Here is a 26530-nt window from a genome sequence, read left to right as displayed (position 1 = left end):
TTTATCGCGTTAACGGGCAGTAATTAAGTTTTTTAATTAATCACGTTAAAATATTAAACGCATTTAAAGCATGCGCGGAATGACCCACTCACGCATTGCCGCAAACGGACTACAATGGCGCCGTTTAATGTATATTGAGAGCTAAGAGGCAGAGACAAGCGAGTGCAGTGGACACAGGCATTCATTGGGGCCGCACTATTTATTGGCAAAAGCTTTGGCATCTCTTCCACAACAATTACATCTATTTTGGCGAGTGACGTGGGGAAGGACGATAGGCAATGATCTTTTTCTTAACACCCTGTATTTAACACAACACAGAGAAGATATACCATTTGCAGCCACCACTGACAGTCATGGTTGGTCAACTTCCCTTCATGCATTTGAGCAGAACAATTAAGTTGCTACTGTATCATTTACTGAAAGCACAAGAAAAATAATATTCCTTTCTCTCAAAAAAAGTAATGTTCACAAAAAGAACATCGCTCAATACAAAGAGAACTGGCATTCCCAATCAAAATAGCTATGTAAAATAAAACTCAGACTTTGGTCAAACTCTATTCAAACATTTCGTTTAGCTCAACAAATACACTAGATGGCAATATTTAGTCACAATATACAAACTCACATTTATCTTTTAAGAATTACAAGTCTTTCTATCCATGGATCCCTTTCACAGAAAGAATGTTAATAATGTTAATGCCATCTTGTGGATTTATTGTTATAATAAACAAATACAGTACTTATGTACAGTATGTTGAATGTATATATCCGTCTTGTCTTATCTTTCCATTCCAACAATAATTTACAGAAAAATATGGCATATTTTAGAGATGTACAGTATATAATATATATATATGTTCAATTCAAATTCAATTCCTCACAACGAAACAACGAAATTGGAAAGCTACTCTGTGGTACCATAAAATACAAGACAATTTTTTTTTTCTGCAGGTCCTGCTAATGTATGTTTATCTTCCAATCTATAAATAGCAAGTGTTTTGAATCCAAGTGCAGTGTGGTAGTATAGTCACTGATGGTGTAAGTGTAAATGGTATTCTCCCTGTCTATGTATATGAATGACTCTATCATAGTTCACTTTCTGTACAGTTTACAGTGTCCCTAAACAGAATAAGCGGAATAGAAAATGTAAAAGAGGCAACTAGAATCGGCCATGCATGTCAGCTAAGCCATTACAAAAAAGTGTCATCATTTTTGTACCCAGGGTAAACCGCCATGTACAGTACGGCAGGTATCGTGGTAACTAAAGATGTCGATCGATCGGGATGTCGATCGATCGGGATGCCGATCACGTCATTTTCAAAGTATCGGAATCGGCAAAAAAATATCGGACATGCCTTTATACATATATATATATATATTTTTTTTTTTTTTTTTATCGTTTTCTAATTGTACATAACGTTACAGACAAAATGTCTTACACTCGTCCAGAGTAGTTTTGGCTTAAAGTAGGGCTATCAAATTTATTGCGTTAACGGCGGTAATTATTTTTTCTTAATTCAACACGTTAAATAATTAATGCATGCACTGCACGACTCACTCACGCATTGTCGCATTCGATCTATGAAGGCGCCGTTTCACCAATATATAGAGCTAAACGCAGCGTATAACGAGTTGAGAGAACTTTGACAGCATTTGGAGCCTTTTTCTCTTTGGCTAAAGCTTTACATTCCCTCTCTCAGCAATTAAAATTAACGTGGGAGGCAATGTGAGGAAGAAAGGTGATAGTTGATCATTTTTTTAACACCCTATGTTCTTTCCCAACGCAGAGCAGATATATCATTTGGTGCCCCTACGCACAGTCATGGTTGCACTTCCCATCATGCATTTGGGTTGAATGGCTGCAGTATCATTTACTGAAAGCTCAACAAATACACTAGATGGCAATATTTAGTCACGATATACAAAGTCACAGTTATCCTTTAAGAATTACAAGTCTTTCTATCCGTGGATCCCTCTCACAGAAAGAATGTTAATAATGTAAATGCCATCTTGAGGATTTATTGTCATAATAAACAAATACAGTACTTATGTACTGTTTGTTGAATGTGTATATTTGTCCGAGTTTTATTCATTTTTTTTCTTAATGCATTGCCAAAATGTATATGATTGGGAAAAATTATCAGGAATGAGTGGAATTGAATCGGGAGCAAAAAAAACAAAAAAAAAAGCAGTCAGATCGGGAAATATCGGGATCGGCAGATACTCAAACTAAAACGATCGGGATCGGATCGGGAGCGAAAAAACATGATCGGAACAACCCTAGTGGAACAAGAGCACGACATAATGTTAATTTGCTGTATGATCTTTGACAGTGTCATGGATTTTTATTTTTGCTTTACTTCTGTGGAGGCAATGGAGGTTCAGTTTCTACTCAGTGCATTGTTTTATTTCTGTGTACTGTATGAGCCCTATAACTTATGGGACTTTAGTCCAAGGTGTGACCCATCTGCCACTTGAAGTAAGCTGGGATGATATCCAACCGATATTTCAGGCAACACATTGACCCTCATGGTATGGGGTTCAAATGTTGGCTCAGGCCTTGGTTTGCTGAGTTCGCATTTACTCGCTCTGCTTCAGTGGGTTTTAATAAAGCTAATACATGCACATTATGAATACAGAGTGCTAAGTGGCTAATGGTCAAATATGTGTTGTGATTTAGCAAGATTGTATAACTTGATGATGATTTGCATTACTTAAGTAATGGCTTTCAGTCTTCTGGTAGGGACTTGGCTGTGTTCATTTTTGCAATAATAACATGGAACTTGCTTGACCGTTGAGAATCAAATTTACTAAGACTTGCAATTGACTTACAACGATCTCTGTTCTTTTTCCTTTCAGGTGGTGGGCCAGATTGATAAACTAACGTCAGACTTTGACTTTGACCTGGATCCAGATGACTGGACGGTAGCGACAGCAAGCAGCACGTCCAGCAGCGAGCGTGGTCTCGGAGAAGCCTTCCGTCTTGATTTCCTCAACGCTGATGTGCTGTCCGACAGCTGGGAGTTCTGCGGCTACCTGGAGTCAGCCAGCGGGGCTTGCGCCCGCACGCCTAGCGATACGCCAATGGGGTTCTTCCCCCGAGCACCCCCAGGTCGGGGGACCATACCCACTCAGACTCCCACTCTGCCTCCTGCCGCCACCGCCTCTGTTTACTCGCAGATGAACGGTGGTCTGCCCATCCCCAACGGGCCACGTATCATCACTCCAGATTCATCCAGCGAGGAGGCCAGCAGCTCTACGCACAGCCACAAAACGAGAGAGAGGGTCCGATTCAGTGACAAGATCCTATACCACGCCTTGTGCTGCGACGACGACGATGAAGAAGAACAGGAGGACCTACCAGACGACAAGAGCAACCGCGGCACACCAGACAGTGACAGCGAGCCAAGCCTTCTGGCTGAGCCACTCGCTCCCAAGCGTTCTTCCTCCGAGCACTCGCTCCTCCACAACTGCCTCGACCCTTCTTACATACCCCCGTCTGCAAGAAGCATGACGGGAGCGCACACGTTACCGAGGAAAGGCCTCCTGAACCCCGGTTGCCGCAAAAAACTGCTCCGAAACAGCAGCACGCAAACTGTGTCGGATAAGAGCACCCAAACTGTACTGCCCTATATTCCAAGCAAACAGAAAACAAAGGAGCACTGAGCCAGCTGGAACATCTCTGTTTATCATACAGCTCACCACAAAGACTGTGCATTATTTAATAATAAATACATAGCTAATAGATTAATACACAAATAAATCAATTACTAAATAAAGAAATGATATATGGAACAAAAAATCACTGGGCTCCCTAAATTCATTCCAAAACTGCTACTTTAGGCTTAACTCGTACTCTGAACATAACCCTGATTCAAACCTCCTTGTTAATCATCATATTAAACCAAAACCCTAGCTCTTGAAGGCCTTTTCACACTTTTGCATTGTAGTGGCAAAGATCCAGCAGTCACGGTGCATGAAAATGACGACAGGTGCCAGCGTACCCACATTTAGAAGTGCTGATGTAGCAGCATACAGTGGTACCTCTACATGCGAATTTAATTCGTTCCAGGACCTGGTTTGTAAGTCGAAACGGTCGAACCTCGAGCGGGACTGTCCCATAAGAATACATTATAATTCGATTAATTTGTTCCTCAGCCCAGATACTGCAGGTACAATTGCAAAAAGCAATTGCACATAGCAAGACAAATAAATTATAAATACAAATCGGAATAATTATAATAATAAATATAACGAATCGGGTTCTAATGTGCCGGTTGTGTTTTCCATGCTGTTCCTGAACATACCGTGCGACTGACGAAAGAGTAAGAGCGGTGCGGAAGAGTGGGAAGTTTGTACTTCCTCTTTTCATGTTCTCTTGTTGTTGACGTCGACTGCGGCGGACAGCAGACGTGTTGTGCTGCACAAGTTCTGAAATAAATGATTTTAAAAAAGACGATGCTGGCGACTTCCTTACCGATGTTACAATAATGATAATAATAAATCGAAGATTTAAAAAAATGTTTTATTATGCCTTTAATTTAGAAAGACTGGCGAGCAAAAGTCAGATGAGACGGAGGAGGATACATCTGCTTGAGGAGTGTCGGGATCGTAGACATATTCTGGCCAAATTATCGAGCCATTTCACTCACACGCACACTACAGTACATTCTTATTTTGCTATACTTTCCTTCTTAATTTCAATGGGAAGCATCACCTTTATCCTTTTTTTTCACCACCTGCACTAAACTTCTTGGGACCGATGTTGATTTCTCTCACAAGAAAATCCACCGTGCGCCCGTCTTACATGAAAACAATAAAATTGCAACACTCTCATAAATCGTCGTATTTCCAGCCTCTCGTCATATGTCGAGACTAATGACGAGTCACTAGATGTCAAAACAGTATGTCGATGCGATCGTATGTCCAGGTACCACTGTACTAGGTAAACAAATGAGAAGTAGTCAGCAACGGAAAGTATTTTTCATTGTTTTGCTAAAGAAAGCCACGGCTTGGCTCATTTTAAGGAGGAAGGAGGGATTATAGACCAGGGAAAAGGCCTCAAGTAGTTCCAGTGGAAACGTGGAAAGATTAATCTTGTGAGTTACAGTTCCACCCAATCACTTTGAGATCAATATAATTCAGGTTGAGCAGGGAGAGAGTAGTTTGAAAGACTCTCTCTATTGTCCCGGAGCTTAAAAAAGTCAAAGCATATTCATAAAGCTTGTTTTCATTGTCCAAATGACATTATTTGTAAATACAGCTACCAAACCCTCCGCCAGCCCCCTTTTTATTTGAGGCATGGTCTGACGTCGCAACAGCACCGCTCTCAAATAGAACAAAGTTCAATGTGTGGACTCTTCTCTTAGTGCAAACTTACTCTAGCTGTGCCGTGCCATCAATACGACGCCCAGCTATGCAGACACTGCCTCCTCACCACATATACACTGAATGTGTTTGCCATACCGCCCATTGTGAGTTGTGGTGTGAAAAAGACTTAACATCAACCCTGACATAAAAAATACACAGTGCATCACAAAAGTGAGTACACCCCTCGCATTTCTGCAGATATTTAAGTATATCTTTTCATGGGACAACACTGACAAAATGACACTTTGGCATAATGAAAAATAGTCTGTGTGCAGCTTATATAATAGAGTTAATTTATTTTCCCCTCAAAATAACTCAAATTATAGGCATTAATATCTAAACCCCTTCAACAAAAGTGAGTACACCACATGGGAACTACGTACATCCCTAAATGTCCAAATAGAGTACTGCTTGTCATTTTCCCTCCAAAATTTCACGTGACTCGTTACAGGAGTGCTGTCAGCATTGCTGCAGAGATTGAAGCGGTGGGAGGTCAACCTGTTAGTGCTCAGACCATACGCCGTACTCTACATCAAATTGGTGTGCATGGCTGTCACCCCGGGGGAAGCCTCTTCTGAAGACGGTACAGAAGACAGCTCGCAAACAGTTTGCTGAAGACATGTCAACAAAGCACATGTATTACTGGAACAATGTCCTATGGTCTGATGAGACGAAGATTAATTTGTTTGGCTCCGATGGTCTCAAGCATGTGTGGCGGCGACCAGGTGAGGAGTACAAAGATAAGTGTGTCATGCCTACAGTCAAGCATGGTTGTGGGAATGACCCCCCACCACCACCACCTCTTCTGTGCAGCAATGCTGACAGCACTCCTGTAATGAGTCACATGACATTTTGGAGGGAAAATGACAAGCAGTACTCAATTTGGACATTTAGGGATGTATGTAGTTCCCATGCAGTGTACTCACATTTGTTGCCAGGGTTTTAGATATTAATGGCTATATTTTGAGTTATTTTGAGGGGAAAATAAATAAAACTATTATATAAGCCACACACAGACTATTTTTCATTGTGTCAAAGTGTCATTTTGTCAGTGTTGTACAATGAAAAGATATACTTAAATATCTGCAGAAATGCGGGGTGTGTACTCAGTTTTGTGATACACTGCAATTTAACCCTTATCTCAAAAGCTTAGCTCTACACAAAAACCATACATTCTTATCCTATCCCTGATCCCTAATACTATGTTTGGGCTTTAATATTAAAATAAATCTGTCAAACCTACAATCCCTAGCTCACAATCTAATCACTAATTCTTATTACCTCAAGATCTTATATTAACCACTTATCCTAACAGCATCATTGCATTAACAGTGTTTTTCTACTTCAGAGTGTTGTCATGGCAACAGTGAGAACAAAATTCCACACTTGCCATTGTGGTGCAAGTCAAATTTATTTATGTACTGAAGCTCTAATTCACAATAGAAGGCATCTCTTGGTACTTGAGGTCGAGGACAACGCTCCTTACAAATTACGAAAAACTAACTGAATCCCTTGTGAAAAAGCCCTACTGCACGGAAAGAGTTGGAACCAGACCAAGACACAGTGAGAGGTTGTCATCTGCCTCTACTGGTAGGGTTCTGAAGGAGAAAAAAAGCTGAGAAAAAAATGAGCTGGAGGTGAGTCACAGTATTGATGCAAGTTTTCACACACAATAAACATTAGCCAGCTAGATTGGTCATGACATAATGTACCACTTTTTGATTCAAAATGAGTGTTCTTTATCTACTTTGCATTTGGTGATGATAACAGTTGTCAATGTCTGGCACAATAACCTTTAAGTCATTTCAGGATGTCTTTCTAATGGTCACCTTTCAAAGGGATTTTGTTATTATAGGACAAAGTCTGGTCTTGTCCTGTTTTGCTAAGTTTGGCTCCGGACACTGCAGTTTATTCTCTTTTGGCCAACGAACAACACGGCATAACCCTAACGGAGCCAACATTTTCTTCAGTCTTATAGCTTCACATGCGGTATCAAGATGGAACAAGTATTTTCTGCATCCTTGTCGACCATTGCTCGTTCACGTTGTGGTATGGGTCAGATTCATACAGATATGCATTCAAACTTCATAGGTGTTGGATAGCCATTCTATTTTTATCCACATACAAATTAGCCCAGGTTAGATTTGAAAAAAAATCTGAATAGGACTGTTCACATTGCATGAAAGAAATCGGAAATGTGTTAGATATGGACGTAAAATGACCAGAAGTGTGAATGTAACCTAAGCAATTTAGCACCAAACCCGATAAAACAGGAAAACTGATCTTGCATTAGAGATTTGAGCCTCCACATCTTGGATTTAACGAATAAAGAGAGAGAGAGATTAATGGACACTAAGGCTAGGTTCATACAGCAGCTCACAATGCACAATTCCCGATTTTTTTGTCATAATAGATGTTTTGGCGTGCCCGTTAAGACTGCCTTTTTGCATTGAGCCCGTTCAAGTATCAGACATGCGCAATAATTCGCAGTCCGAGACGCGCTAAGCAAACTGACCTGCATGCGCAGGAGCGTCAAAACAAATGACTATGACATGACGCGCACACACAATGAATTCCGAATGAATTCAAGTTAATGCCTCACTCGAGTCAGAAAAACATGAAAAAATTGGATTCGTACATTAAGACCTATGGTATGAACCTAGCCTAAGTGAAGGAAAGAGATAGTAAGGCTGTTAGCAATAGTCATTCACTGAAATTTCACCAACAGAAACTATCCGTTCAAAGGCACAAAAATCTTTTTCTTTTTAAATGTAAATATATATATATATATATATATATATATATATATATACACAGAGGTACCTCTACATACGAAGTTAATTCATTCCGGGACCTTGTTTGTAAGTCGAAATGGTTGTATGTCGAGCAGGATTTACTCATAAGAATTCATTATAATTCCATTAATTCATTCCACAGCCCGAAAACCTTCACTAAATCCTTAATAAATGCTGCTGGTACTTTTGCAAATAGCAATTTCACAGAGCAAAACAAATAAATTATGAATAAAAATTGGAATGATGATATAATAATAGTAATAATAATAATAATACCTGAAATAATGTAACGAATCGGGTTCTAATGTGGCGGTTGGGTTTTGTGTGGTGTACCTGAATGAACCGCATGGCTGACTTGACAGAGTGAGAGAGGACATGTTACTTTCACTTTGTCCAGTTGCGGCGGACAGTCGGCATGTTGTGTTGCACAAGTTGTGAAATAAACAACAGGCACCAACTACCACATCTCCGATCGGCCGCCTCAAAAATAGAGGTGCGGAACATGGCCCACTCGGACTCAATGTCCGCCACATGCCCCGGGGATAAGGGAGAAGTTCTGCCGGAGGTGGGTGCTGAAGCCTTTTCTGACAGGGGATTCTTCCGGCGTTCCCAGCAGACCCTCACAATTCATTTAGGCCTGCCAGGTCTGGCCAGCATCTTCCCCCACCATATGAGCCAAAACACCACCAGGTGGTGATCAGTTGACAGCTCTTCCCCTCTCTTCCCCCAAGTGTCCAAAACATGCGGCTACAAGTCCGATGACACGACTAAAAAGTAGATCATCGAACTGCGGCCGAGGGTGTCCTGATGCCAGGTGCACATTCGGACACCCCTATGTTTGAACATGGTGTTTGTTATGGACAATCCGTGACGAGCACAGAAGTCCAATAACAGAACACAATCACACCCCTCCAGGTCTCACTGTCATTGCCCACGTGAGCTTTGAAGTCCCCCAGCAGAATGAGGGAGTCTCCAGAGGGCGCGCTCTCCAACAAACTGAGCTGCTGTTTGGTGCGTAAGCACAAACAGGAGTCCCCCCACCCAAAGGCGGAGGGAGGCTACCCTCTCGTCTACTGGAGTAAACCCCAACGTACAGGCGCACACCTGCTTGGCGCCTCTCACCATGGACAACTCCAAAGTGGAAGAGTCCAACCCCTCTCGGGAGGACTAGTACCAGAACCCAAACGGTGTGTGGAGGCGACTCCGACTAAATCTAGTCGGAACTTCTCTGCCTCACACTCTAGCTCATGCTCTTTCCCCGCCAAAGAGTTGATATTCCATGTCCCAAATGTTTGCTTCTGTAGCGGGGGATCGGACCGCCAAGGCCCCTGCCTTTGGCTGCCGCCCAAATCACTACGCACCCGACCCCTTTGGCCCTTTCCACAGGTGGTGAGCCCCATGGGAAGGTGGACCCACGTTGCCTTTTCAGGCTTTGCTCGGCCAGGCCACATGGGAACAGGCCCGGCCACCAGACGCTCGCCTTTGAGCCCCACCCCGAGGCCTGGCTCCAGAGGGGGGCCCCGGTAACCCGCATCCGGGAAAGGGAAACCTGAGTCCATTAATATTATTCATCATAAGGGGTCTTGTGAGTCATGCTTTGTGTGGAACCTCACCTCGGACCTATTTGTCATGGGTGACCCTGCCAGGGGCTTAAAGCCCCAGTCAACATAGCTCCTTGGACCATTGTAGCGCCACCTTTTGCTCCAATTACAGCTGCAAGTCGCTTGGGGTATGTTTCTATCAGTTTTGCACATCGAGAGACTGACATTCTTGCCCATTCTTCCTTGAAAAACAGCTCGAGCTCAGTGAGGTTGGATGGAGAGTGTTTGTGAACAGCAGTCTTCAGCTCTTTCCACAGATTCTCGATTAGATTCAGGTCTGGACTTTGACTTGGCCATTCTAACACCTGGATACATTTATTTTTTAACCATTCTATTGTAGATTTGGCTTTATGTTTTGGATCATTGTCCTGTTGGAAGATAAATCTCCGTCCCAGTCTCAGGTCTTGTGCAGATACCAACAGGTTTTCTTCCAGAATGTTCCTGTATTTGGCTGCATCCATCTTCCCGTCAATTTTAACCATCTTCCCTGTCCCTGCTGAAAAAAAGCAGGCCCAAACCATGATGCTGCCACCACCATGTTTGACAGTAGGGATGGTGTGTTCAGGGTGATGAGCTGTGTTGCTTTTACGCCAAACATATCGTTTTGTGGCCAAAAAGTTCAATTTTAGTTTCATCTGACCAGAGCACCTTCTTCCACATGTTTGGTGTGTCTCCCAGGTGGCTTGTGGCAAACTTTAAACGAGACTTTTTATGGATATCTTTGAGAAATGGCTTTCTTCTTGCCACTCTTCCATAAAGGCCAGATTTGTGCAGTATACGACTGATTGTTGTCCTATGGACAGACTCTCCCACCTCAGCTGTAGATCTCTGCAGTTCATCCAGAGTGATCATGGGCCTCTTGGCTGCATCTCTGATCAGTTTTCTCCTTGTTTGAGAAGAAAGTTTGGAAGGACGGCCGGGTCTTGGTAGATTTGCAGTGGTCTGATGCTCCTTCCATTTCAATGTGATGGCTTGCACAGTGCTCCTTGAGATGTTTAAAGCTTGGGAAATCTTTTTGTATCCAAATCCGGCTTTAAACTTCTCCACAACAGTATCTCGGACCTGCCTGGTGTGTTCCTTGGTTTTCATAATGCTCTCTGCACTTTAAACAGAACCCTGAGACTATCACAGAGCAGGTGCATTTATACGAAGACTTGATTACGCACAGGTGGATTCTATTTATCATCATCGGTCATTTAGGACAACATTGGATCATTCAGAGATCCTCACTGAACTTCTGGAGTGAGTTTAATGCACTGAAAGTAAAGGGGGCGAATAATATTGCACGCCCCACTTTTCAGTTTTTTATTTGTTAAAAAATCACGATTGTGTCCCACTTGTTGATTCTTGACAAAAAATTAAATTTCATATCTTTATGTTTGTAGCCTGAAATGTGGCGAAAGGTTGCAAGATTCAAGGGGGCCGAATACTTTTGCAAGGCACTGTATATCATTTATATATCATTTATATATCATTTATGTATCATTTATATATATATATATATATATATATATATATATATATATATATATATATATATGTATATATATATATAAAATATACTGTAATTTCTGGACTATAAGCCGCACTGGACTATAAGCCGCAGTTGTCCTCATTGTATTGTGGGATATTTACACCAAAAGATATTAACTGGTAACACTTTATTTGACAAAGGCATTATAAGACTGTCATGAAACCAAATGAACCACCATGAAGCTTTGAACCAATTGGCTGCAAAGCCTTATTGTTTCAAAAATTTTCATTTGGCCATCACTGCTCCCTTGGGGGAGACAGTCAACCTCTGCTGCTGCCACCTGCTGTCAACATTGTTGTCATCCAACATTCCTCCTAGCATGCATTGCGGCACTACAAATGTAAATAACAATCAAAATTCATGTTCTGTGCTAATTATTTATTCAGTTACTGTTCCAGTTGTTTCATTAATTGCAAGCTATTGTATTTGGTAACATTTTCTTGGATAGTGGTGCCATAATACTGTCATAAGCATTATTGAATGCTTATAATAGATGTCGGTTAGTGTCATCCAGCAAATTATCTTACTTTTGAATGGACGTAAAAGATCTGAGCTGGACATAAATGGAGTTAGTGACATAAAATGCCACATGACACATATTGACATCTGTCATAAGCATTCAGTAATGCCCATGATAGTGTCATGTCATAATTATGACGTTCTTATGACAGTCTTATGATGCTGCTGCTGTCAAATAAAGTTTTACCTATTAACCCAAATAAATTATCAAATAAGCCGCACTTGACTATAAGCCGCAGGATTCAAAATGAGGGAAAAAAGTAGCGGCTTTTATTCCGAAAATTAGGGTATATATATATATATATACATATATATATATATATTTGGGCTGTCAAACGATTAAAATTTTTAATCGAGTTAATTACAGATTAAAAATTAATTAATCGCAATTAATCGCAATTCAAACCATCTATAAAATATGCCATATTTTTTCTGTAAATTATATATATATATTGTGTAAAATAAATTGTTGGAATGGAAAGATAAGACACAAGATGGATATATACATTCAACATACGGTACATAAGGACTGTAGTGGGCATTTCACTCTACTGTCATTTAAATCTGTCTATGCTGTCCTCACTCCGAAGCGTCTACTTTTTCCAAAGCTAGACAGCTAGTAATAATCAGACTTCTTCCTTTTTCATCTGATTTATTAATAAAATGGCCTCAAAACGTTGTCCTCTTTAGACCGTAGTAAAACTACAAAAAAAAGTACACAAGCATTGCATTAGCAACAACGTTACCTTAGCATGCTATACGGGTTCACTAAACATAAACAAAAAGTGTCTCATACAAAAAATATAACATTTCGCTTACTAACATAATATGGACATTCTTTACAACAACCATACTTACGGACAAATCTTGTCCAAGGATCATATAAGCACAACATTACAACGTAGGCGTCAGCCCGAGACGTCGTGCAGCCATGTTGAACTGGCAAGAAAGCAATAAACCATGTCGCAAAGCGACCACAAGAGTTCGCTGTTAGACAGCACAAAAAACCTTGCTGTAAAACATACCAAAAGGCAGAATACTGTCTGAGCAGGACATTTGCGTTAATTGCGTCAAATATTTTAACGTGATTAATTTAAAAAAATAATTACCGCGCGTTAACGCGATATTTTGACAGCCCTAATATATACATATATATATATGAAAATGAATAATGGTTAGTCGCTCATGAAAAGCGTGCCATCTCTTTTTTTTTTTTTTTTTTTTAAATAATATTAATGACAAAGATAAATGCATGTCAAAACCATTGTACCTTGTTGCTGTGCCTTAGCTCTGAACTAGTGTTTTTCTTTTTTTGCCAAAAGCTTCATTTTTGTCAGTTTGCATGTCTCCTTCTGACTTGTGCATTTTAACACAGCATGATATTCCCAGTTCAACAACGATGAAGCTATTACACTTTACAGTCTGCCGTCAACAGAAGCAGATGTAATACCCTTAAACAACACATGACATTTCCATTTTTCCCTCTCCTGTGCACTTACCGGCGGTGTCATTAAACCTGTCATCTTAGAGTTAAATGGTGAAGAAAAAAGCCACTAAGGATTTTGTCTCTATTGAGTGGCCCAGTGGAGAATAGCAGTCGGTAGGAGAGTGTTTATTCAGAGTCCTAATGCCAATAGCCATTCTGGATCAATATCTTCAAGGGAGGGTGGTGCCGGAGGAAAAGCGGACAAAAACTCACAGTCGGACACATTTACTGATTCTAAAAAGCACTAAAGGCCTATATAGAAGTGACATTTGCAAAAAGTAATCTTTCAAGAGTTGACGTTGAAGAGAGAATGTTACTGTTGAAAGATTTTTTTTTTTTTTCTGTCCGCAGGCAATAATCCACCCTGTGGATCGGCTTTGTTCACCTGCTACACGCTCGGCAACACGGTAGCGTCGTCCCAATTTCCTGTTGAGTTTAAAAAGACCATGTGAAAAATATTGTGGATTGTGGAAAAGTTCGCCAACACCTGCTAAGCTGACCTTTTTGTGCCTTACACTGTGGTGTTTGTACTTTTTAAGAGCAAAAATCAGTACTCCTGACTACTGTGGAGAGATTTTTCCCTCGGGCCCAGCCGTAAATTCCTAACCCCAAATAAACACAATTACCATGTGTACCCCTAAATGTCATGCGAATTATATATATGTCAAATGTTTTAACCCTACATATTCCTGACATGAATAGTAAGGCTAAGATTAAATAATATTTAATTACATTTAGCGCTATTGCTGGGGTTTGAACTTAGCAAGTGATCAGTTTTAGAAGCCCTGGACTTTTATTTGAAAATTATATACATACAATGGGGCAAATAAGTAACAGTAACAAAGGCTACAGTAACACAATGTGCCGCCAGGGACTCAAATCCTGCACTGCCAGACATGTCCCTCTACTGAAGAAAGTACACGTCCAGGCCCGTCTGCAGTTCGCTAGAGAGCATTTGGATGATCCAGAACAGGACTGGGAGAATGTGCTATGGTCAGATGAAACCAAAATAGAATATTTTGGTCGAAACACAGGTTCTCGTGTTTGGAGGAGAAAGAATACTGAATTGCATCCGAAGAACACCATACCCACTGTGAGGCATGGGGGTGGAAACATCATGCTTTGGGGCTGTTTTTCTGCAAAGGGACCAGGACGACTGATCTGTGTAAAGGAAAGAATGAATTGGGCCATGTATTGAGAGATTTTGAGTGAAAATCTCCTTCCATCAGCAAGGGCATTGAAGATGAGACATGGCTGGGTCTTTCAGCATGAAAATGATCCCAAACACACAGCCAGGACAACAAAGGAGTGGCTTCGTAAGAAGCATTTCAAGGTCCTGGAGTGGCCTAGCCAGTCTCCAGATCTCAACCCCATAGAAAATCTGTGGCGGGAGTAGAAAGTCCGTGTTGCCCAACGACAGCCCCAAAACATCACTTCTCTAGAGGAGATCTGCATGGAGGAATGGGCCAAAATACCAGCAACAGTGTGTGAAAAGCTTGTGAAGAGTTACAGAAAACGTTTGGCCTCAAAGGGTACATAACAAAGTATTGAGATGTACTTTTGGTATTGACCAAATACTTATTTAACACTGTAATTTGCAAATAAATTCTTTAAAAATCAAACAATGCGATTTTCTGGTTTATTTTTTCCACAGTCTGTCTCTCATGGTTGAGGTTTACCCATGTTGACAATTACAGGCCTCTCTAATATTTTCAAGTGGGAGAACTTGCACAATTAGTGGTTGACTAAATACTTATTTGCCGCACTGTACTGTCGTGTTTATTTAGATGCGAATGATGTCGTCCAAATGTGACATTTAATCGGATGGTTTCGATGAAGTAAATCAAATGCGTGTCAGCAGTAGGAGACAGTTGTTCAATAGTCATTAATGCGCCCGCTGTCATTTGCATGAATGAAGAGCAGAACAGGCACCATGCCGCCAGTGTTTGTTTTTTAACCATTACGATTTGCAGTTATTATCGTAATCATGCCAAATCAGCCATGTTGATTATGCTTTGGATTTTTTTTTTTTTTTTCGTCACAGGAATATTCAGCAATCAGCATCAGGGAATGTTCTCTTGGGTCACTTTATTGTGTTGTTACGATTTACTTTTGCTGTCCTTTATGATATCATGTAACTAGAAACGTGTTTCTTTTCAATGTTTCACTTGTTCATCGCAATTGTTTGGCATTTTGAAATATTCTAGAACAGTGGTTTTTAACTGGGGTTTGATCAAACCCAAAGGGTTCGGTGAGTAAAAGTGTTGATTTCGTCAACGATGACGATAATGAAAATATTTCATCAAAAAAAACTTTTTTTCACGATGACATGCTGAAAACGTGTCTTGGGAGACTAAAACATAACGAGATGGATGCCAGTTGTCGTCTGACGACACGAGAACGAGATGAAAATGTGTCATAGTTTCCGTCATAAATTCACAATGTGTGATATTTTTTTATTGTATGTGTAGTTAGCACGCATTTAGCAGCTTTTGGTCATGTCACTCATATGACGTGCAGCGCATCTATGGTGTTAAATCAAGGCCAAAAGTTTTGTAATCTGAAAAAAAGAAACGATTGAAAAAAACATTTTGAAACTGAATGTTTAAGTTTTCTTCTATAATCTTTCAAAAGCGAAAAAAAAACGTTTTATTTTTTCCAGTTACAAATTTGATATTTTCAGGTTCAAAGATTTTTTTTTTCACTTTCAGATCTTATTTTCTCAGTTTCAATTTTGTTTTTCACTTTCAGATTGATTTTTTTCAGTTTCAAACTTTTTTTTTTCATATTCAAATCTTTTTTTCACTTTCAAATATTTTTTTCGCTTTCAGATCTTTTTTTTTTTTCAGTTTCAAAACTTTTGGCCTTGATTTAACACCATACGCATCCCGCCCGACCACTCCACCACTGAAACATATGTGTCAGGTGCTGCTTGATTTTTTTTTAAGTTTTGCTTTCTTATCTTGGCTCGATATGCCATGTTGCTTTAGCCTTTAAAGGTCTGTGCTGAGTGATCATCACACACTAAACCAGTACTTCTCAAATAGTGGGGCGGGCCCCCCCAGGGGGCCGCAGAGTGATGCTGGAGGTGGCGCATGTGACCTGGGGGAACATACTGTTTTTGCTGAACTAGAATAAAGTGTAATTGCACATCTGCTGAGTGGGTGGCAGTGGCGCTCTCATTTTTAGCATGTGCTCAGTATTTTTGAACCAAACAAGAGCACACAGCAAAGAGCACTGGAGATATGAAAAGCTTAGACAAAGAAATATGATAAAGCGTATGTAGCATTTGGCTTTTGACTTTTAGTGCAGTGGGAGACAAGGAAAGACCAGTCTGTTTACTTTGTCTAAAAATGTTTGCAGCGGACAGCAGGAATTTTTTTTTCAGCTAAAAGGTGCCGAATATTTCCAACAATCATCCCGCTTTGTCATTGTTACATCAGAAAACCAGCAAGCACTGTCAGCATCACATAATGCAAAATAACCCAACACCACAGCAAAGGAGCTGATACGTCCTCCAGCAAAAATAAAAACTCTCTGTCCAATGACACTGTTGTTTTTGTTCTATTAATTTTTGTTTTTTCAGTCTAATGGTTTGGCATATTGTCCTCTTGAGTTAATGTTGCTAATCAATTTGACTTTATGATTATTATTTTTTTTCTTTTTTTTTTCAGCATCAAACGGTCAAAAAAGTGTATCTTGAGTGTATTTTTACAGTATGGATGTGGTTTTTTTTAACACTTTATTTTTTTTTCTTTAAAAAGGACACAATGTTACAAAGTGTACTTATAATAATAAGAATTTTGTAGACATATGATACTACGGTATATTTACAGTGGCGGCAGAGAGTTGGGGGGGCGCGGAACGTTTACGTCTTCCTATGGGGGGGGTGTAACAGAAAATAATTGAGAAGCACTGCACTAAACTAACTTGTACCATTAGCATAGCATTCACATTAGCATAGTGTTCGTGTTAGCATTAGCATTTAGCGCGGTGACTCAATGTCTTATTAAACTCTTGGAAAAAAATTACATACGGTTCGTGGTGTCCAAGTGAGTTAAATCAATGAAATAATGTGCTGTTTTCCTGCTGAGTGTGTGTTATCATCATGAAAGTGGTGATATCCTTGTGGGCTCTACATTTATGTGCTCGTCTGTCATGTTCATGTGAAATTGTTGAAAATCTTTTATTTATTTATTTATTCGTGGACTAAAACTTTTTTGTCCAAAAGACTAAGATGAAAATTAAAATGGCTACCAAAAACAACACTAATGAGTAAGCCTGAAGGTTTAGAAATGTAGAGCCCTATTTTGTATGCTGACTAAATCTTGGCAAAGTAGCGTTTTAGACCAGGTTATTGACTGGTTTGCCCGTAATTTACAGGCTTTATTCCATTTCCTTCAAATGCTAGCCCTCTATCCATTAGGAGAAATCGGTTTGCTCAGTGGAAGGTTGACTGGCACTTGTTAAGAGGAAGTATAACAGACCTTCAGACGGCATGAACTGCGCAGTTAATTTAAAAAAAAAAAAAAAAAAAAAGTGTCATTTTATGCCATGAAAATAATATATGATTCAAGGATGCGACAATAAAATGTGAATGTAAGGCTAGGCAAGTTAAGGCAAATTTATTTATATAGCACAATTCAACACAAGGCAATTCAAAGTGATTTACATCACATGAAGATCATAAAAATCACATTAAAATAAATAGAACGTAAAAACAAATACAATCAAAATAGAAAATAAATTTATACATAAAAATGTATTTTATTTATTATTTTAATCACGAATAGAATAAAAATAATAATAATAATAATAATTATTATTATTATTATTATTATTATTATTATAATAAAAAGAAATTTAAAATATAAAAAGAAGAAGATGTAATTGGTAAAGATGCACCGGTACCGATAGTAGTATCGGCAGGGGGCGCCGATCCGGCCCAAAATGGTGGTATCGGTATCGGCGAGTACCAACAAAGACGGCGCCGATACCATTTACCGGTCCATTATTATAACATTTGACCGCAGCCTTTTTTTTTTTCTCCTGGCGCTCACTACACTTTGTCTCTGTGTTGTGTGATGACACGTGAACACCAAACAGCTATCGCTATTGGCCTGCTCCAGACCAATGAGAACGGGCCAATAGCCACTTCTGACCAATGACATGGCCGACATGGCGACATGGCCGACATGGCGGCATGGCGGCGGTCGGGAAATATTTCAAAATAGAAATCCCGTCAATTAAAATCAATGGCTGCATGCAAGATTTGTGGCCTGAAAGTTTCGAGATGTGGAGTTAAATCGGCCAGTTTCAATACCTCGAACCTGATAAAACATTTGAAGACGAAATGCGAACGAACACAACGAGTTTGAGCCTGCAAGAGCAGGACTGCTATCCAGAGGAAGCAGGGCGCTGGACCGGAGCAACTATCTCTGGTCAGTTCACTTCGTCTACTTTACTTTTACTGTCTTTTAATGAAAGAAATGCCACAGTAATTTGGGAAGTGTTTCCAAAGTAGGGTTGCCACCTTTCAGAAATAGAAATAAGGGACCCATCCCCTCCCGAAAAAACGAGGCTAATAGAGAGACTGGATGCTGTGGTCAATTATTATTACTTATAATTGTGAGCGTCCGCAAATGCAACAAACAAGGTTGGACCTCGAAGCGGACAACAAGCGGGGGATAAGTACAAGGGTTTAATGATTGCAAACAAAAAATAACACGCGATCGCGGGATAGTAGAAATAACAAAAGGAGTCCGTGACAGCAGGTTGATGGAGCTCAATACTAAAAACTCGAAGATTAACTAAGACGATAGGCAGCGAGCCAAAAAGCCAAAATAAAAACACTCAAATACCTGCACAGGGTAGAGGTTACAAACGAGTGCAGCACACTAACAGAAAAAACCCAATGCAGGGGCGTAACAAGCAAATGTAGCGAGACTATAGTGCGAGATGTCAAATGGCGATCAGCAAAGCAAATATCTCGGCTGCCTTCTCTGAGCTCACCCGTGCTTAAATGCTGCGTTGATGAGCCCGCATTGGATTCAGGTGCGACGTCAGGAATGCCCCCACTAACAGCCCAGCAACAAAACACAATCTAACCAGCAGCAGAATGTGACAATAATTTCATGAAAGTTGCACTGTTTGGCCTTTGAGAGGTTTAAAAAAATGTTTACTCAGTTCATTTAGAGTTTATTATTATGAACTTATTTTTACTTTCTTAATGTTGGGCTAGTATTATACTTTGTACTTGTCTTTTTCCTATTTTGCAAAGGTAAGCAACAGCCTGACAAAGCCTTGACAGCAATGATTTCACATCCAATTATGTAGCTCTTTGAGAAAAAAAAAAAAGAAAAAAAAATGTATATATATATAATCGGGGTGGTATCGGTATGGTATCGGTATCGGCCGATACTGCACAGCCAGGTATCGGTATCGGGGCCAAAAAATGGTATCGGTGCAACACTAGTAATTGGCTTGTTTAGCATCTCGTGCTCGGGCGTGGCATAGATCAGAAGTAAGATTACATCCGAATCTGGCAAGGAGCTTAACCTGGACAGGGATCGACATCCAATATTCGTTCATTCGCTGCTAGTCCTCCCATTGGAAATGGATTGGACGTCTACGAGTGATAAACTCGGAAATTCACAGCGGAAAGAATAAAAGATCCTCATGATTGGCCGTGTTTCACCGTCAACAGCAGCCAATGATTTATAAATGCCTCACTCTATTTTTAACTGTTCCTGCTTAGCCTTCTTTACAGCGATTACGATTATCTTTTATCTTGTTAAGCTGTTGATCGGTTCTTCTTGACCTGTGAAGACATCAAGCAAGTACACACTGAATTGAAGGCAATGGCTGCTTCCTCACCACAGCAGCGGCTGCCATTTTGCAGCCAGATTGTGGAGCAAAGAGGTCATCGCAGTCATTAGCATAAACAAACAATGCCGGGCCTCCACACGAGCAAAGCATCAATTACTGCAAAAACAAACTAAGCTCTCATTGTGATGCCCAAACAGCCTCCAGACGCCACTCTGCCAGAGGCCTGTCTGCATTTTTTTTTCTTTTTAAGATTTTAAAAGTCATCTGGGCTATGAATCACAAATATAACCGGCAGATTTGAAATGTTTGGGCAAAGCACTGTCTCTTTCGCCAAATGGCTCATTATTCATTTCCATTACGAAAGGAGCGCTGTCCTCACTTCACATCTCAATGCAGTCAATCTGCATCGACAGCCTGCCATCAGCAATACTGCAATGCACATACTGTAAAGCAGATGCCTCATGTTTGTTTTCTGACTATATTTTTTTATACTGAAAAGCTTAAGTACACTCTCTGGGTGCCCAATTAGATACACCTGAACACCACAATCAAACGACATGCAGTGGAAACATCTGTCCTTATAACGGCGATATACATGGTGATGTTTTGTGAGCAATGAAACACGTGTTTACAAAATTCATGACCGTTGAATAGCAAAGCTCTAAATTTGTGGCAAATTAAAAGTATATCATAAAAGTTGAGACCAGAGAAAAACACATATTGCTCAAAACATATCTCAAAACAACAACGAAAATAATTTATTTCAAGACTTTTGACGAGACTGACTTGATTATACAAGAAGAGGGAAACTGATTGGTAGACACACAAGGAGCATCCACATACAAAGTAAAATTATTGGGCAATCAGACAAAACAAGACAGAATAAAATAGACAGGGGCCAGGATAAAAAGAACCCACGGAACCTTAACATTAATGTTTGCGACTTAAATGCTGTATCTTTAAATGGTTTAATCATTAAAAACACAAATCACCACATTTTAATCTTAGTGAAAAGCAGAGGTGGGTAGAGAAGCCAAAAAAATTTACCCAAGTAAGAGTAGCGCTACTTCAAAATAATATTACTCAAGTAAAAGTAGTCGTCCAAAAAATGTACTCAAGTACAAGTAAAAAACTATCCAGTGAAAAGAATACTAAAGTAATGAGTAACATTTTGAGTAATTTCTTATTTTTGTTTTTAAACAATGGTATTTGTTTCTCTCTGCACAAACGTATTTATTTGAACTGTTGTTATAATTATACTGTACAATAATCCAATACAGAAATACAAAAAAAAAAATATATATATATATACTAGTATATAGAATTCCAGCGAGAGAAACAAAAAAGACAAAAATGAAGCATTATTCGTCCAAAGAGCAGAAGTGCCCTCTAGTGGAGAAAATAGTTCTGAGTTTGAATAGTGAATAGTTCCTTCATATTTACTTTTATGAAATTAAAACAATCGTTTTCCGTGGTCAATTGGTGCAAAATAAAAACAGAGAGGAGTTTAAATCCGTGCTTTCGGGTCATGTTGAGGGCAGCGCTCTATGTGAAATACTTCATTCATTACGGTGCTTTAAAGACGCCACGCGATCATAGAACGGCAAGTTCGCGTCTGATTGGTGTAATGGAGTCATGTGATTGTGTCATCTCATTGGTGAAATTGGTAGAGCTACTTTTGGCATCACTGGCAAAAAATTTATAAATCTAATAGTAGAATAAAGCGGAAAAATGTAACGACTCTTGTGTTGCCCAAAGTAGCGGAGTTAGAGTGGCGTTTTTTATTCACAAATCTACTCAAAAAGTATGGCTTGGTAAAACTACTCTTAGAACTACATTTTTCTCAAAAAGTTACTCGAGTAAATTTAACGGAGTACATGTAACGCGTTGCTATCCATCTCTGGTGAAAAGGAGACCTCCAAATATTTTGTAGTCATGAATGTTTACATTTTTTGTAACCAACAAGAAGCGCTACTAGCCCTCCCAAAATGCATTGGACATCTAGCGCTGTCAATGGCACTGAAAGATGAGTATTCACAGCCTGTCCATCCATTTTTAGTAAATGACATCCACCATTGTCAATGGCGGCTAGTGAGTAAATACAATGGAGAAAAAAAAATCTGCTTTTGAGTGTTATTAGGGGGGCTATAATTAGGGTGCTATTCTATTTTTATTCATTTAAATTTTGTTAGCATTTTTTTTAAATCGTATAATTTTGTTTCACAAGCATTTTATTAATTTACTCATGTATTCATTTATAAAATATATATATATAAATAATATGTAATATTAATAATGTGATACTAAAATTATAATTTCAGACCATGTGTCCACATACAGTGAAGAAAATAAGTATTTGAACACACTGCTATTTTGCAAGTTCTCCCTCGTAGAAATCATGGAGGAGTCTGAAATTTTCATCGTAGGTGCATGTCCACTGTGAGAAAGATAATCTAAAAAGTAAAAACTAGAAATCACAATGCATTATTTTTTTAACAATTTATTTGTGTGATGCAGCTGCAAATAAGTATTTGAACACCTGTCTATCAGCTAGAATTCTGACCCTAAAAGACATGTTAGTTCGCCTATTAAAAGTCCAGCTCCACTCCATCTATTATCTTGAATGAGATGCACCTGTTTGAGGTTAATGGCAACATGAAGACACCTGTCCACCCCATACAATCCGTAAGACTCAAACTTGTATGATGGTCAAGACCATAGAGCTGTCCAAAGACACCAGAGACGTTCACCTGCACAAAGCTGGAAAGGGCCACGTAGCAATTGCCAAGCAGCTTGGTGAAAAAAGGTCCACTGTTGGAGCAATCATTAGAAAATGGAAGAAGCTAAGCATGACGGTCGATCTCAATCGGAGTGGAGCCCCATGTAAGATATCATCTTGTGGGGTCTTAATAATCCTAAGAAAGGTGAGGAATAAGCCCAGAACTACACGACAAGAGTTGGTCAATGACCTGAAAAGAGCTGTGAACACTGTTCCTTACTGTTGGTAATACACTAGATGTCATGGTTTGAAATCATCATGCATAGCACGGAAGGTTCCCCTGCTTAAACCAGCACATGTCATGCCCCAGTCTTAAGTTTGCCTTTGACCATCTGGATGATGCAGAGTAATCATGGGAGCAAGTTATGTGGTCAGATGAGAGAAAAATAGAACTTTTTGGTCATAATTCCACTCACGGGTCGCCCGGAAATGTCCGGTTTTGTAAGGACGCACCCCTCGGAGGCGGAGAGGCCAACGTCCGCCCCCGAGCGGCGCGGCCCCGTCCAATCACAAACATTTATGCTACTTTTGGTTCAGCCCCCTTGAAAAAGGGCTCTTCACATGGGAAAAATGAGTTGTGCTGCAACAGATGCCAAAAATGGTAAATATTATGGGTGCCAAACAAGTTATCTCTATGGGACCCAGGCGTGTAGTAAAACAATACTATGGTGCAAAACAAATTATCTTGTGAGATTCTCAAGCGCGTCTCCTAACTATGGGAACACGGTGAAAAACAATAGAAGTTGTTACAATCTATGTCACAGAAGCAATCATACATCACAAAAGCATAATGTAATATTTTCCCGCATCACCGTGTTTGGAGGAAGAACAATGATGAGTACTATCTCAAAAACACCATCCCTACTATGAAGCATGGGGGTGGTAGCATCATGCTTTGAGGGTATTTTTCTGCTCATGGGACGGGACAAGTGCACTGTATTAAAGAGAAGATGACTGGGGCCCTATATTATGACATTTTGGGGAACAACCTCCTTCCTTCAGTCAAAACGTTGAAGATGGGTCGTGCCATGGTCTTCCAGCATGACAATGACCCGAAGAACACAGCCAGGAAAACCAAGAAGTGGCTCCATAAGAAGCATACCAAGGTTTTAGCATGGCCTAGCCAGTCTCCAGACCTAAACCCAATCGAAAACCTTTGGTGGGAGCTCAAACTCCATGTTTCCTAGCGACAGCCCAGGAACCTGACTGATGGGTGGGCCAAGATCCCTACTGCAGTGTGTGCAGACCTGGTGAAAAACTACAGGAAACGTTTGACCTCTGTAATTGCAAAAAGAAAAAGGCTACTGTACCAAATATTAACATTTGTTTTCTCAGGTGTTCAAATACTTGTTTGCAGCTGTATCACACAAATAAATCGTAAAAAAAATCATATATTGTGATTTCTGGATTTTTCTTTTAAGTTTATCACAGTGGATATGCACCCACGATGAAAATTTCAGACCAGATAACATTTTGGGTCATGTGTTGGCCATCCATGTATGCAGGAGCTAAGTATTTATGGGGTTATTTTATTTATCTTTTTAACTTTGATTACCAAAAATAGTCACTTGAGCTGAGAGCGTTAACCATGAGCAAGCGATCATGTAAAATTTTGATATTGCTCTTGCACTGGAACTCATTATCTTGTGCAGGTGTACACACATCCATAAGGAAGGACTTTGACCTGCTTGATTTGTGAAATAATTGCGATGTTCATGGCCAATCACTCGGAAGCGCCGATATCAAAAGGTGAGTGACACAAAAATAGCTCCTTGCTAACCCTTTATATGTAATTACCACACTTCACTCACATTGCCTCCATTACTTTTTGTGCGTGTGGGTGTGTGTGTCGTGGTGTTAGTAGAACAAATGTGTTTCTGCACTGCTGATTGGTGAAGCTCCATGAAGCGGTGAGCTCAGCGCAGTTCCAGTGATTACTATGGATCGGCTTGCTCCCTCAGCTTGATTTGTTTCATCTTTTTGGGGGGCCGTTTATATCCTACTTCTATGAGACAAAACAATTCCATTTACTACCTCCCGCTGCTACTGATTTGCATTCATTATTAGATTCTCATATTGAATTATAAAAAAAGAGAGCCTTAATTCACACAAAACGTTCAGGGAAACATTGCTTTTTTTCTTGTAAACGTCACTTGCTTGTTGTGTGAAGCACTCATTATGACTCTAAAGAATATCAAACCTGATTGCTAGTGTTAGATGTAATGAATTACTATTGACATAAAAGGACCAAACATAGATCATGGTAATAGTGGTTGTTTTTCCCATTTCATTGCAAAAACAGTTGTCTCTAATTATATCATTCATTAGGCAGTAAAACCAGTCGATGGTGCTGTTCTAACAAAGCAAAGAGCTTCAACTATAAAAAGTAGAGTCGTCCAATATTTTTGGGTAGCCGATAAAATCGGCCAATAGAAGCATTTTATAATATCAGACGTTTTCAACATCGGTTTTTCATTATCGGTTTTGAGCCAATATGCATTTTGCCATCAAATTGAATGTAGAATCCTTCTGCCTTTATACAAGGGCTGGTCACAGCTTAGCATAGCAGTTATGCTTATTGTCCATTAGATGTCTTCAAACTAAGACGCTTAGGATTTTTTATGTGAGCATTATAATCATTAAAACATCCAGTGGGGCATCACAATACAATTAGCCATAATATTTCAAGTCCATGACCGCATATAACGGTCTCGGTTTGGTATCGTATTGTTGGATTTGGATATCGGTTAAAAATAAAAAAGTGATTATCTGACAACTTTGCAAAAAAAAGGATAGGAAAGTGATTGTTGGTGTTGATAAATAAAAAAAGTGCTCAATGTGTTTGCACACATAGCTAACTAGCATACTGTACACCCTTTTTATTTTGAAAGCTGAAACGTGATTTGATAGCGAACACACCATTTTTTCACGTATTTATACATATATTTTTTTCTTATTACAAGCTATATAAAGCATGGGAAAAGTTGCTGTTGGTGTTGATGAATTAGCAAAAAAACTAAGTAGTTATTGTGTTATTTTAACGCAATAGCTAACTATATAGCCTCTGTTTTGAAAACGAAGACGTGATTTGATGGCGAACACACCATGTTGTTGTTTTTACTCACACGTGTTTCTATAGATTTGTTGTGACATCATGTGCTCATATTTTTTAATAGGTATATTTATTAGTGTAAACAAAGTGAATTTCTAGTCTTTTAGTTTCATGTCTATCTTATCCATCTCATATCAACCTCCAGCATGTTTGACGAACAAATACGGATCAAGTGATCAAAACCTATTGTACTGTATTTTCAACTTTAGCTCGAGCTTTAGTTCGGAATAATTAAAGCTTTTGAACCAAGGACCAGACAGATTAGGTGAACAGGGGTCAGGGCTACATTTCCCACGAATATACTGATGTGTTTCCTACGTAAAAATGAAAAAAAAGTTAAAATTATTATTTTCATGGGAGAAAGTCATTTTTCAAAATAGAGAAATTCTCCCTTGCTTCATATAAAGGAAATTTACACTTGTTGTTTTTTGGTTGTTGGGATGCGGGTGCTGCGGGGGGAGATACAACTTAACCTATACATGGAACTACATGTTAGCCTACATTGT

The 26530-nt window shown here is 39.6% G+C and overlaps 1 protein-coding gene across 3 annotated transcripts in view; it reads left to right on the top strand.

Moving 5' to 3' along the window:
* insyn1 (inhibitory synaptic factor 1) overlaps window positions 1-5508 on the top strand; it is a 143199-nt gene extending 137691 nt beyond the window's left edge. For all 3 annotated transcript variants that reach the window (XM_057819296.1, XM_057819159.1, XM_057819232.1), the window contains one exon: window positions 2860-5508. In XM_057819296.1, the coding sequence (XP_057675279.1) occupies window positions 2860-3666 (807 nt within the window). In that variant the 3' untranslated portion in view covers window positions 3667-5508. The remainder of the gene's footprint in view (window positions 1-2859) is intronic.
* The last annotated feature ends 21022 nt before the right edge of the window (window positions 5509-26530 follow it).

This window comes from Corythoichthys intestinalis, chromosome 1 (genome assembly GCF_030265065.1).
Source record: "Corythoichthys intestinalis isolate RoL2023-P3 chromosome 1, ASM3026506v1, whole genome shotgun sequence".
Taxonomy (NCBI): domain Eukaryota; kingdom Metazoa; phylum Chordata; class Actinopteri; order Syngnathiformes; family Syngnathidae; genus Corythoichthys; species Corythoichthys intestinalis.
The sequence above is the reverse complement of the archived record's forward strand: the minus strand, read 5'-3'. Positions and strand labels throughout refer to the sequence as shown.